The 13,946-nt window shown below is 48.9% G+C and overlaps 1 protein-coding gene across 1 annotated transcript; it reads left to right on the top strand.

The window, feature by feature from the left end:
* The first annotated feature begins 6,732 nt into the window (after positions 1–6,732).
* Positions 6,733–12,057, top strand: THRSP (thyroid hormone responsive). Its single transcript, XM_084774192.1, has 2 exons — positions 6,733–7,296; positions 11,405–12,057. The coding sequence occupies exon 1, from the start codon at positions 6,825–6,827 to the stop codon at positions 7,275–7,277; it is 453 nt and encodes a 150-aa protein (XP_084630318.1). The 5' UTR covers positions 6,733–6,824; the 3' UTR covers positions 7,278–7,296; positions 11,405–12,057.
* Positions 12,058–13,946: the final 1,889 nt, after the last annotated feature.

The following is a 13,946-nucleotide window of genomic DNA, read 5'->3' as shown; positions in this document are numbered from 1 at the left end:
TGGATACATCTTTTATTATGTACACTATGCCAGACAGGTAGATCATGATGTGCAATATGTGCATGTATGTAGTATATATGTGCATATATGTAGTATATATAGTATATGTAGCGTAGCAGTGTATATCTGTGCCTATGTAGTGTGGACATGTACAGCATACGGAGGGAAGGAAGAGAGGGAGAGAGAGGCTGTTTCTCCCTTAGCATTTAAAATTATGCCCAGCCAGTTGTGGGGGCGCACACCTTTACTCACAGCACTCGGGAGGCAGAGGCAGGTGGATCACTGCGAGTTCCAAGCCAGCCTGGTCTACAAAGCAAGTCTAGGACAGCCAAGGCTACACAGAGAAACCTTGTCTCGAAAACAAAACAAAACAAAACAAAAAGATTATCCTCAACTTCTGCATTGCTAATTCTGCCAAGCGATTAATCCTTCTGGAAACTTCTCCAAACTCCCAGGCTAAGCCAAACACTTCGTATCGCCATCTGCCTGTGCTTTTGTGTTCCTTGATTTCTGCTGATGCAGCACATTTGTTAGCGTGCTTGTCTGTCCTTCCTTGCTGAGGGTCCTAACTGTGGACATCTTGGACAGACAGGAGGATTCCTCTCCTACCAGCTGCCACCCGTGAACAAGCAGATGACCCTGAGTCTAGAAACGCATGATGTGTGTGCCAGCACACACGCGTCTGTGGGCACGTGTCCCTCCACTTGGCCTTAAACTTGGCACAGGGGTGAGGTCAGGTTAGTTCACTGCTGGCAGGGAATTGGGCCAGAAAGGCCGGGGAGGTCAGGGTAAGGCTTTGGACTTTAATCGACAGGTGGCTCTCTAGATGGACTGTGTGGAGCACCCTTAGTCTCTACAAGCTGACCTGAGGGCTGAGGTAAGATGACCACCACAGTCTTCCTTGTCCTGTTCCACTCATGTCAGCATCTGCCCTCCCTTATTTGCTGATCTTCAACACAAAATTTCACTTAAATAAAAGCATAGGCTATGAAATCAAAATTGAAAAGAGATGAGAAGTCTGGCGGACATAATAATAATGACCCTAAAGGTATCCATGCCCTAACCCCTGGGACTTGTGACTATGAAGGCTTACATGCCAAATGAGAATTGAGGCTGCAGTGGGAAATAAGATTACTAATCAGCAGATTAGGGTATCATCTGGGACCATCCAGATGTGCTCAGTGTAAGTAGGAAAGAAAGGCGGAAAGGGGGAGGGGAGGAGAGGGGAGGCAGCAAGGCTGTGGGAGGGAGGCTGCAACCAGAGAGGAGGGCATCACTGATGAAGGAACACAATGGCTTCTAGAAGGTGTAAGAAAGGGCACAAAGTGCATCCCCTCCCCCAGCACCGAAAAGCGCTGCATCCCTGCTGACCTCTTGATTTTTGGCCAGTGAAATCCATTCTGGAACGTAGACCTCCAGGACTGTAATATAATCAACAAATCTCTGTCCCTCTGAGACACTGGATTTATGGCCTTTGTGACAGCAGAGACACAAAACTGACAGAAGAAGCCTGGAAAATATGTCAGAAGGGAGGAATGGGGTCCTCAATTCATGCAAAGGCTGGAACAGGAACCTGGCCCACAGGGAAGAAGATGGTTAGGAGTAGCTGAGAAGGCTCGAGAGAATGTTGTCTCCGGGCTGAGCGTCACTTGTGCATTCCTGGATCCTTTGATTTGTCTTTTGAGATGGAATGGGTTGTGTAGCCCAGGCTGGCTTTGAACTCGGGATCCTCCTGCTCCTATGCGCCTGCTAAGCATGAGCCACAACCCAGCCAAATTATGGATCTTGAGCAAGGTCTCCCTCATCTCCAGCAACTCTTCCTCCTAGCACTCATCAGAGTGAGAAAGAAGCCCCCTGTCACCTCCTGGACACTGGCTAGGGTCCTAGCTTGGGGGCTGGCTCTGGGGGGTAGTTCTCCTAAACAAGGTGACTCATCCACGAAGGGCTGACCAAGGCAAAGAATTCAGGTAAGCTCTTTGGGTCCTGGGCTTTCCAAATGATCTCTCTCTCTCTCTCTCTCTCTCTCTCTCTCTCTCTCTCTCTCTCTCTCTCTCTCTCTCTCTCTCTCTCCAGCTCTTCACTCAGGGGAGCCCAGCAAAAATATGTGGATTGAAACAATAGAAGAAGCAAAATGAAACAAAACAAAACAACACCCCACCCCACCCCCCACCAAATAGATTCAGAAAACACCTGGAGCGGAGAGGAGGAAGCTGGACCTTCAGGCTTTTCTTTCATCGTTTATTGTTTTAGAGCACTTGAGAGGTGGAGCCAGGAGACCACAGAGTTCAAGGCCAGCTCTAGTATATAGGGAATTCTAAGCAAGTTTGGGATATACAAAACCTGTTTAATTAGATAGGTAGGTAGATAGATAGATAGACGGACAGACAGATAGATAATTAGGTACCACCCATCCTTTTGGTAAGGAAGGAAACAGGATCCTGAATTGCAGAGGGAAATAGGGAAGACCCAGAGCTCGCCTCCCAAGGCCTCCCAGATAGACAGAGTGACAAGTGTTGGCAGGTGACAGAGTTTTAAACTATCAGAGCCTTATAGTGAGTGATAAATGTGGCAGGTGCAGTTCTCCCAGCAGAGGAAGCGAAGCGTAGATGGAAATGCAAATTGGGGGTCTCCGTTTCCTCATCAGTAAACTTTAGGGACGCTTTGTGGCCACGGCAAGCCTGCTCCGCAGTCTCAGAAGACCTGTGTGGCCTGGGGCCTTGGCCTGTGAGCCCATTGCATCAGCAGCAGGAAGGACTGTTTTGGTTTTTATTTTTTCCCAGAACTAGGGGTAAGGTGAGGTGGGGTGGGGGAAGTTGGCGAGTGGGGCGGCATAGGAAGAGCTGCCAGCTTCCTGGGTCCTCTCTGGTCAGGGCCTCACACAGGGCCTCTGACAGCCATGCTTGCAGCAAGGACTCACATTACCGCCAGGACAAGTAGGAAGAACGTGGACCTCCTGTATGCCTGAGGACCCCAGGGAAGGGCCCCTGTCACCTCTTCAATAAACTCTTGGTGCCTCCATAGCCAGAGTTTTTTTTTTTTCCCAGCTTGAAAAATTCCTCCATTTAGCCCAATCTCTCCAGTTTCCAGGTAGGAGACTGAGGCCTACAGAGGTTTCGTGTCCCTGAGCCAGCTGTCCCTTTAAGGGCTCCTTGGGTGGATGGGTGGATGGGTGGGTGGGTGGGGGGTAGCACCTGTTCTTCTTGGAGGATATTCCACAGAGGCTGAGTGCCTCCACTGACCTCTGTTAGGAGTCAGGCTGGACAGGGCCTGAGAAACTACATGGCTGGTCTGCACATCACACTAGTGACTCTAGCTTATGACCTTATTTTATTTCCTCCCTGACATACACCACAACGTCAGATTTGACGTGTTCATCTTGACTCCCCCTCCTCGCCCCACCCCCACCCCAGATCTCAGCTGCCACCTGTGCTATTAGGACACCGTGCTGACACACAGGAGGCTTCGGGGCAGGGCCTTCTCTTGGGCTTCGAGTACACAGTGTGGGCTAAGTGACTGAGGGCAGAAGCAGGGCAGACCGCGGGTATAAGACCTCTGACCTTGGGGGGCGGGGTGATGTATTCACAGAGGTCAAACTCAGGGCCTAGAACATGCCTGAGCTCAGCAGTGCTTCTGACCCTGGACCTCACCGGAGCAAATCTGTCAAGGAAAACAGCATAGGAGATAGTGGAATATGGTTCAGTGGAAAGATGCAAGCCCGAGAAGGCCCTGAACTTGATCTTAGCCCTGAAGCAGGGGAGGGAGAGATGGGGAGGCAGGTGGGGAGAGATTCCTAGCAGCCTAGCTGAGCAGCCTGGAACCCACGGACATAGGCGACATGTGTGGATGTAGATAGCATGTTGGAACTGGTAAGGCTATCCCCCTAGCTTGGTCTTTAGCCAAGGGCCAGCTGAGGTTACTTGGTGTCTGGCAGCGTGGGTACCACTTGCTCATCTTACCCTTGTACCACATTCACATGGTGTGCCTGGCCAGGCCTTTGACCCCAGCCTCTCTAGGGACAATTCAGTTTATCCAGCTTGGGGCTTTCAGAGTGAGGTTATTCCAGGAGATAGAGATGTCAGCCATCCTCAGTTTCTCTGTGTGGTTGTAGTCTTGGAAGGACTAGAGAAAGTGTGTGTGTGTGTGTGTGTGTGTGTGTGTGTGTGTGTGTAAAGGTCAAAGGTCAACTTGGGTGTCATTCCTCAGGAGCCATCTCTTCCCTCTGCTTGAGATAGAGACTCCCTCTCTTGGATCTGGAGATCACTAATTCAGCAAGGCTGACCCGCCGGATGGCGCCAGGGACGCTCCTGTTTCCGTCTTCTCAGCGCTGGGATCATAAGCAGACACTATCACCCCCTCCTTTTTATGTGGGTCCCTGTTGAGCAAGCTAAGGTCCTCACACCTATGCACTAAGAACTGTACCAACCGAGATAGTCCCTGGCTTAGTCTGCCTTCTGATGTGACACGGAGCCTGCTCCTATTCTAGCCAGGGCTTTCTATCGGCCACGCAGACCTGGAGGCTTCTTGGTCTGTCAGCTGTTGGCTGGATCTGGTCATGCAGACATGCTCACTCCTTCCGACGGCTCCCATGTGTTCAGCACACTGGGCAGTGGTGGCACAGGCCTTTAATCTCACCACTCGGAAGGCAGAGGCAGGTAGATCTCCGAGTTCAAGGCCAGCCTGGTCTACAGAGCAAGTTCCAGGATGGCTAGGGCCACGCAGAGACTTGTTCAAAAAGCCAAAAATACCAAGCCAAACAAAAACCTAAATAACAACAACAAAAACCCCATGAGGCCTGAGGGCCAAGTTCTTGCGGAAGCCCCCGCCCTTGAGTCTGAGGTGCAGAGGCCTTAACAAAAAGTAGCCCTTGAGTCTTCTAACTGCGGCAGAAAAGACGCAGGGCTGACGTGGCCACTGGGCCAGAGGTGGGAGGCAGCTGTTCCCGAGGCTCCAGGGCCCCTTTCTGGCTGTTCTCCATGCCACGCTGGAGTCAGCTCTCCAAGACCTGACCACAACAGAACACTTTGTTTGCCAGTTCTCACTCGGTGGCCCTGGGCTTGGGCACTAAGGCAGAGAGTAACGCCCTCAGGGACCTAAATGTGGATTCAAAAGAGTTACACAACCAGGGCTGGGAAGGCCTCCCTTTGGAGATTTCCAAACCTTTCAGTTTGCAGGTGTAAGCTGGAGCCAGGGAGGCTGGCTGCATGGCAGCTGTCAGCTGCACCAGTGTCCTGCCTCATGGCCTTAGGCTCAGCATGGTCGTAGGAAGAATTTTGCCCCAGAAAATGTAAAGTGAAACATAGAAGTGAGTCGAGAACACATTTACTTAAAAGAGTACTTTTTGCTCCTACAGAAGACCCAGGTTCAGTTCTCAGTACCCACATGATGTCTTGAAACCTCCGTAAATTCAGTTTCAAAGGACCCAACACTCTTCCTCTTCTGACCTCTGAAGGCAGTAGTACACATATGGTGCACAGACATACATACAGACAAAACACTCATACATATAAAATAAAGTGAAATATTTTAAAAACCAACCAACCAGCCAGGTGGTGGCAGCACATGCCTTTAATTCCAGCACTTGGGAGGCAGAGGCAGGCAGATTGCTGTGAGTTCAAGGCCAGCCTGGTCCAAGCCAGCTGAGGCTACACAGTGAAACCTTGTCTCGAAAAACAAAAAACAAAACAATCAAAACCCAACTGCCAAACCCCTCACTTACTTACTTGGCTTGTTTGTGGTGATGTGATCAAATGCAGAGCCCCGGCATGTTCTGAATCCTACTGCTGAGCTACATCTTCTAGTCCCTTAATTGTTTCTATTTTAGTTTTGGTTTTCTCTGAGACAAGGCTTTACTTGGTAGCCTAGGCTGGCCTGGAACTCATTATGTAGACCAGGCTAGCTTCAAACTGGTGGTGATCCCACTGCCTCAACCTCCTGAGTGTTGGCATTACAGGTGTGAGTCACCACAGCTGGCAGATCCTTTAATTTAACATATTAAATTTGAAAAACTATAGCTGGGCATGGTGGCGCACGCCTTTAATCCCAGCATTTGGGAGGCAGAGGCAGGCAGATCTCTGAGTTCGAGGCCAGCCAGGTCTACAAAGCGAGTCCAGGACAGCCAGGGCTGTCACAGAGAAACCCTGTCTCGGGGGAAGGGGGGGTGGTAAGAAAGAAAGAAAGGAAAAAAAAACCCTACTCTTTTCCAGTTCAAGTTAGGAAACAACTTCATGGCACATCTTTAACTACTGACTGATGTAGGTGCTGCGGGACAAGTGTCCTGCCATCAGTTCTGTTCACAGACAAGTGCTGTACTCGCTGTGACTGGACTTCCGGCCCTGGCTTCAGGGCTCTCGGTCCTGCACGGAGCCGTTCCATCTGAGGACACTGTTCCTGTGTTCTTTTCACAGCTAGGTACCGAGATTGAAGACGTGCGCTTGTGCATCAGGAGGGAAGCAAGCAGCAGCCAAGAGGCAGCTTGACTTCAGGTAACCTGAAATAACTATCGATAGCCTGCAGCCAAGGGTACCGGGTGCCAAGGGGACAAAGCTTCCCTCTAACTGGCTGGGCAAGCTGCTGGAGGAAGAGTTGGCCTCTCACTGAGGCAGTCACGCAGGCCTGAGATGACAAGCAGAAGGCTGCCAGGGTTTGTCCCTTGGGTAGATGGATCACCTGATATACACACTGGGAACCAAACCCTGGGATTGGTTCAAAAACAGGGCTGTGTTGAGCCAGCGATTGGGCTTTGGCACCCTGTCAATCTGCTGTCTGCTCAGAAGCCTAGAAATAGTGCTGGGGCAGTCTGCTGGGCTGTGAGGAAGGAAGCAGCCATGCAAGTGCTACCTAAACGCTATCCCAAGAACTGCCTGCTGACCGTCATGGACCGGTACTCGGCCGTGGTGCGGAACATGGAGCAGGTGGTGATGATCCCCAGCCTTCTGAGGGATGTGCAGCTGAGTGCGCACGGAGGCTCGGTCCAGGAGGGAGGCCCTGATCTCTATACCTACTTCACCATGCTTAAGGCCATCTGTGTAGAAGTGGACCACGGGCTGCTGCCCAGGGAGGAGTGGCAGGCCAAGGTGGCCGGCACCGAAGCCAGCGAGGGTGAGAACGAAGCTGCTGACACAGAAGAGGCTGAAGAAGACAGGATCTCTGCGGAGCTGGACCTAGAAGCCCAATTCCATCTGCACTTCTCCAGCCTCCATCACATCCTTACCCACCTTACCCGGAAAGCCCAGGAGGTGACGAGGAAATACCAGGAAATGACAGGACAGGTCCTATAGGTCTCCAGCGCTAAGGAAGGTAATGGTGGCCATGCTGGTGGGTTACAATCCACAAAGGACGTTCCAAGGGAGGAGGGAGGCGAATGGTAGTGGCACTTGGTAGGAGGGGGTGGGTGCTCACTTCAGGGACTGTCACATGGGAAGACCCAGAACTGGGCCTGCCTCCCTAGCCTTCTTATCCAGTGTTGATAAGCAATGACTGTGAACTCCTGCAGGGAACAGAAATGTAGCCTAGGAACACATTCTTCCTGAGTACATGTGCCTGCGTGTGTGTGTGTGTGTGTGTGTGTGTGTGTGTGTGTGTGTGTATGTGTGTGTGTGTGTGTGTGTGTCTGTGTGTGTGTGTGTATGTGTGTGTGTGTCTGTGTCTGTGTGTGTCTGTGTGTGTATGTGTGTGTGTGTGTATGTGTGTATGTGTCTGTGTGTCTGTGTGTGTGTATGTGTGTGTGTGTGTGTGTGTGTGTGTGTGTGTGTGTGCATGTACTGTGTGGACTGGTTAGTAAATATATGAATGTTTGTAGATTGACTTGAATGAGTCTATTCTCAAGGTCAAGTTTTTTAAAACCTTAAAATCATGCTTTTTAGTGTGTGTTTGGTGGTGGTGGGGACACATGTGCACACATGTGGAAGTCTGAGGAATTGAACTCTGATCACCAGACTTGGTGGCAAGCTCCTTTATCTGCTGAGCAATCTGGCTGGTCCTTTTATGAAGTTATTATTATTAGGTGTGTGTACATGCTGTGTGTTATGGACCCGTGTGCTCTGGTGTGTGTGTGTGTGTGTGTGTGTGTGTGTGTGTGTGTGTGTGTGTGTGTAGAAGTCAGAGGACAACTTTGTCCTTCCACCGTTAACTTGGGTTCTAGGGATCAACCTCAGGTCACCAGGCGTGGGAGGTGAACTTCACCCACCTCACCATCCCAAAGCCCCAGTCACAGCCACTTCTCTTCCTTCTCATCTTCCTTTTTTTTTTTTTTTTTTTGGACAGGTCTCTCTATAAAGGCCTGGCTGGCCTATGGCCTAGAAACTCAGAGATTCTCCCTGCCTCTGCCTCCAGGGCACACACCACCCACAAATCCTGAGACCTCTGCTGCCATTGATCTCCCCACACTAAATGCCAGTATGGCTCCCAGTTGCTGTATAAGTCCTGTGCCTACAAAGATGAAAGTAGCTTTTATATTTTGATTACTTATGTTTTGGAGACAGGGTCCCACTATACATCCCGTTGGTCTGAAGCCTGCCATGCTTCTGCATGTCTCTTGAGTTCTGGGACCGCAGGTGGTGCTGTCCATGCCTGACTGCCAAAGACGAGGCTCGTTGTTTTCATTTTGCATGTGTCCTTACCGAGGGAGAAGTATTCATGTAGATGTGCACTGTGAACTCTATGTGTATGTGCCCGCACTGTCTCATAACACGGTAAATTATCGTTCACTGACACATAGGGGCATCTAGGTAAGGCTACTCATAGTGCTCCTGAAACTGGCAGGGATGCTCCACCTATCCCAGGTTGCAATCGGACAAACAGCAATTACTTTGACATTTTAATTATCTCAGTCACATGAGGGTATGGAAGCCCCTGTTGGGAATTCCTGGGCCCATGTGTAGAGGTTGGGTTTGTGAAATGAGAATAAACAGCAAGCAAACAGGTCATGGTATAGAGTAGGGCGTAGAAAGGGGGCTTGGGACACGGGTCCCTCATAGGCAGGGATTGGGAGAAATCAGATTGCAGCGTCTCCTGGTTTTGACCATGGGCCACATGATTTCAAACTGGCATCAGTTATACACTGCCTTATATAGGACTGAGAGACTAGAGTTGTACCTCCAGGGTGGGTGAGATGGTTCATCAGGTAAAGGCACCTGCCACCAAGTCTGATAACCTGGTATTGATCCCCAGGACTCACATGGGAGAGAATTTAACTTCTGCAAGTTGTCCTCTGTCCTCCACGTGTGCACTGTGGCCTGGGCACTGGCCCACCGACCAGTGTAAAAGAATTGTACCTCCACTTACTAGTAAGGAAATTAAAGTTGGGGAATTGAGTGATCCATCTGAAGTCATATAGTTAGTAAAGAGACAAAAGTCAGATGAGACGTGGCATGTTTCCAGCACTCAGAGGCAGAGGTAGGAGAATTGGTCGTCGCTGGCCAGCTTGACAAACCCACACCTAACCAACAAGCAAGCAAACAAAGAGCAAAACAGGCCCCAACTTTGAGCTGAGGGTTCTTCCCATGCCTTGCCATTTTGGAAAGGTGGGGAATCGACATGCCTCCCTTCCCTCTTGGATACCAGACAGACATTCTGTGCTAAGTACTTTCCTAGCTGTTTTCTTTTCTCTACTTCAAACCTGAACTGTCAACCTCAGCCCTGTTTCCCTCTCCCCTTGAGACTTCCTGGGCTACCTTCCAAAGGATCTCCTTGAATTCAACTAGACTGGGTCAACAGCCACGGGTGTCAGAGGAGCTGAGCCTCAATCCCTGAGCTCAGCACCAGACACTGAAGAGCTGTGAAGCCGTGGCGGGGCCACTGTGATGTCTTGTTTGTTTCTTCACTGCACAGTAATAATAGTAAAAACAACTGGCATTTGAATAGTGTTTAAATTCCTTGCATATACATTATTGAATGAATTATCATTACTTTAAAAGGATGTTATTATCGAATGATTGGAGATGTAATTCAATGGTAGAACACTCGCCTAGTAAGCCCAAGGCCCTGGGTTTGGCCCTCAGCTGCCCTCTTTGTGTGTGTGGGGGGAGAGACTTTATTATTGTGTATAAATGTGTGTGCAAGCACATGTAGGCTCCTGTGCGGAAGGACAACTTTTGGAAGTTGGTTTCTCCTCTCATCAAGGGTTCCGGAGATCAAGACTGGGCCACCCAGAGTGCACATGGTGGTGCATTCCTGTAATTCCAGCACTTGGGAGGTAGAGGCAGGAGGACTGAAGTTCAAAGCCACCCTAGGCTACACAGCATGTTTGAGGTCAGCGTATGATATACAAGTCCCTGTCCCCAAACCCAAACCAACAAAAAACCCTTGAGGATTGAGAAGTAAGATAAGGCCGGAAGTTGCTTGCCCTGGCTTGAATCTCACTCTTTCCTTCTACACTGGTGGTTTTGTGCTCCTCAGAGCAATAAAGCCTGCAGACTAGGGTGGGAATGGCAACTGGGGACAGCAGGGAAGGTGGAAACCACACTTTCCAACTAACAAATAGCTTTAAAGGCTAGAGAAGCACTTCTCTACCACGATAGTCCAACAACGCTGACCTGGCTTTCATTCACAGAGGCCTTATGGCACAGCAAAAGTTCAAAAATCTGAGCTTTTTTTTTTTTTTAGCTCTGCTGTTACTTTTTGCCACCCTAGGCCTCTTGCCTTAGTGTCTGTAAATAGGGTGAAAGGACAAAGCACAAGTAGCCCGGCTCTGATGACCTTTGATGTAGTGGTTCTCAACCTGGGGCTCAAATGACCTTTTCACAGGAGTTGCCTAGGACCACTGCAAAACACAAATATTTACAGTAGCAGAATTACAGCTATGAAGTAGCAACAAAAGTAATCTTATGTGGCTGGAGAGATGGCTCAGTATTTAAGAGCACTGTCTGCTCTTCCAAAGTTCTGAGTTCAATTCCCAGCAACTACATGGTGGCTCACAATCATCTATACTGGGAGCTAATGCCCTCTTCTGGCCTGCAGGTGTACATGCAAATAGAGCACTCTTATACATAAAATAAATAAATAAATAAATAAATAAATAAATAAATAAATAAATAAAATTTTTTTTGGGGGGGGGCTCACTTTGTAGACCAGGGTAGCCTCAAACTCATGACAATCTGCCTGCCTCTGCCTCCCGAGTGCTAGGATTAAAGGTGTGCACCACCACATCCAGCTGTAATGAATCGTTAAAAGAAGTAATTTTATGGTTGGGGGCCACTTCAACATGAGGAACTGTGCTAAAGGGTCACAGCATTAAGGAGGTTGAGAACCACCGTTTTTATGTCTCAGGCTTGAAGTGCTACCAGCTTCTAAACAGCAAGTCAGCATTTTTTTTTTTTTTTTGCCTTATTCTGTTTCAGGAGGTGTGGGATGGTAGTTGTTTAAACGTATAAACATTTGGCTTTTTAAACATTTCCACATTCTACAGATCACTTTACACGAGAGAGAGAGAAGACTGATGAGGACTCAGCGGTGCGTCACCCTTGAGACCAGAAAGGAAGGCCTGGACCCAGCTGGACATGAAGACAACTGTGTCTCTGGGTGCTTCCCTATGCCCCTCTGCGGACTTGGTTGCAGGCTCGCCTTTAAGATGTATGCTGTGTTGTCTTAGCAGTTTGAGGTTCACAAGGCAGCCAGGATCAGTAGAAAGCAAAGGCATTAGCAAGTGGCCAAAGTTCACTTCCCGCCTCTTGGGTGTCACTTAGTGCCTGGTTGGGGGGATGGGCGGTGTCACAAATTATTTATTCTCTGGAGCCAAAATTCCTTCATGTGTGAAACTGGGATGCTGTATCTACCTCACGAGGTTACTAAAAGGAACCGTGGAATCAAAAGCACCTGGCATGTGCGGGCCTTTGAATATCCGGTGTCTCTCCTACCTTTCTCGGAGTATATGCTATAGGTTGGCTGTTGCTTTTCACCCCAGGAAGATGCTGAGGTAGCTGAGTGCGTAGGATGAGCTATTCACCCAGTTGGATATGATGGCCACCGAGGAGGCTGAGCACAGGTGAACTAGGCACCTAATTATTGCAGTAGCAATTAAAAGAGGGAAGAAAAGCCCAGCATGCTGCTATGTCTTTTTTTTTTTTTTAAAGTTTCATTGATTCTTTGTGAATTTCACATTATCTCCCCATCCCTCCATATCTGCCCTCTGCCCTTGCAACCTCCCCCACAAAAGAAACAAAGAAAATCTGTCTGTGGAAGTTATATTGTGTCACACAGTAAGTACATACTCTTTCACCCAATGAGCTTTGCTTGCAAATGGCTTGAGGCCTCTGGTTTCTGCTACACTATCAATACTGGATGCCCACAGGGACTCCTCTTGGACATCCTGTTGTTGCCCTCTGTTGTGAAGATCTTGCAGCTTTGGTTCTGGAGGGCCAGCCCTTCACCCACTCCAGAAGTTCATAAATGGCGTAGGTGGGTGGGCCAACTCAAAGCCCTGGGTCTGGGTGTGGGTGGTAGCTGAGTTGGTTAGCCTGACAGCTTTCCCACAATCCATCAGGGCCAGCTCTCCCATATCCACTACACCAGGGCCAGCTCTGTGTTGCCCAAGTGAGGTTCAGGGATGCTCTCCTGAGTGCTGCAACTACTGAGGGGCAGGGCCAGCTCTGCATAGCCCTCAGACCCTGGGGCATCCACCTGGTGCTAACAGACATGGCCTTTAGTGGCAGCAGGGGCCAGGACCTCACCATGGCCTCAGGGGGTATCACAGGCTACTCACGTCAGGCTGCTGCTCACCACCCTCACGTCTCCAGTTCTGCCTCTCTTCATTGTGCACACATGTGTGTCTGTACCTTTGTAAAAGTAATGTTTATTCATCTGATGTAACTGTTGTCTCTGAGGCTCACTGCCTCCCTCAACTAATCTAGGCCTAGTCCGGGAAGCTTCTACCCACCACAATCTAACCTAGGCCTAGAATGTTTTCAGCCTCTGAGACTTACTGCTGAATAAGCTCACTCTTTCTAGTTCTTACTGAACTCTGCCTGGTTGGTTCAGCTCAGATGTCTGGCTCAAAACTCCTCTCCAAGCTGATTCAAACTGGCTTTTCTCAGCTGCTGACTCAATTGCTCTGCCTGGCCTCATACTAACTTCGGCAGTATGTTCTAGCCTTCTGGCTCCTTCTCATTCTCTGGTTTGTCGTATCTTCACCTGTGTCTAGCTTGTTCTCTCTTCAACCTGTCCCAATAAAACTGCCTCTGAATTCCATGAATGCACTGCTTCTCAACTGTCAACAAACTGTCTGAACAGCACTGAGCAGACCTCAGAGATCCGCATGCCTCTGTCTCCTGAGTGCTGGGATTAAAGGCATTTGCCACCATGCTTGGACCTAAGCTTTTCTTTACCTGAAACTTGCTCTATAGCAGGCTGGCCTTGAACTAAGAGATCTGCTTGCCTGTCTTCTGGCATTAAGGTTGGGTCTATATTCCAGCTTTATCACACAGACCTACAAGGTCTCTGGATGTGATCTCTTGCCAGAGCAGCCATGTTCTGGATTAAAATTCCTCTATGTATTTTCTCTAATATAATTCCCACAAGTGAACTCATGGCCACCAAATTAATTTGATTTTTCCCAAGAAACAATTTGTCATATTCCAATTTGTTACATATACCAATTTGAAATTAAGTACCTACCAATTTTACGTACCTTGAAAATATAATCTGAAAAAGGTCTGGACAGCATTTGGATTTGATGAGCTGTAAAGAATTGTCTCCCTGGAGGCAGAGACAGGTGGATCACTGTGAGTTCTAAGCTACCTAATGAGACCCTGTTTCAACAAACACTTCCGGCTTGCTAGGTATCGTTTTCTAGTGGCAGACTATGGTTAGCTACTGAGCCATCTTTCTAGCATGATCCATCCAGGTGCAAAAACCTTATCAAACTATCCATCCTGTTGAATCTTCCCAAACTTCACTCTGTATTGTTACAGAGAGAGCTCAGAAATACAAACCTGTTCTCCTTAAAAAGATTT

The sequence above is a fragment of the Acomys minous genome (genome assembly GCF_964271855.1).
Source record: "Acomys minous genome assembly, chromosome: 2".
Taxonomy (NCBI): domain Eukaryota; kingdom Metazoa; phylum Chordata; class Mammalia; order Rodentia; family Muridae; genus Acomys; species Acomys minous.
The sequence above is the reverse complement of the archived record's forward strand: the minus strand, read 5'-3'. Positions and strand labels throughout refer to the sequence as shown.

Bases quoted from the DNA above. Each gene is read 5' to 3' on its own strand.
- THRSP (XM_084774192.1), top strand. From the start codon at position 6,825: ATGCAAGTGCTACCTAAACGCTATCCCAAGAACTGCCTGCTGACCGTC.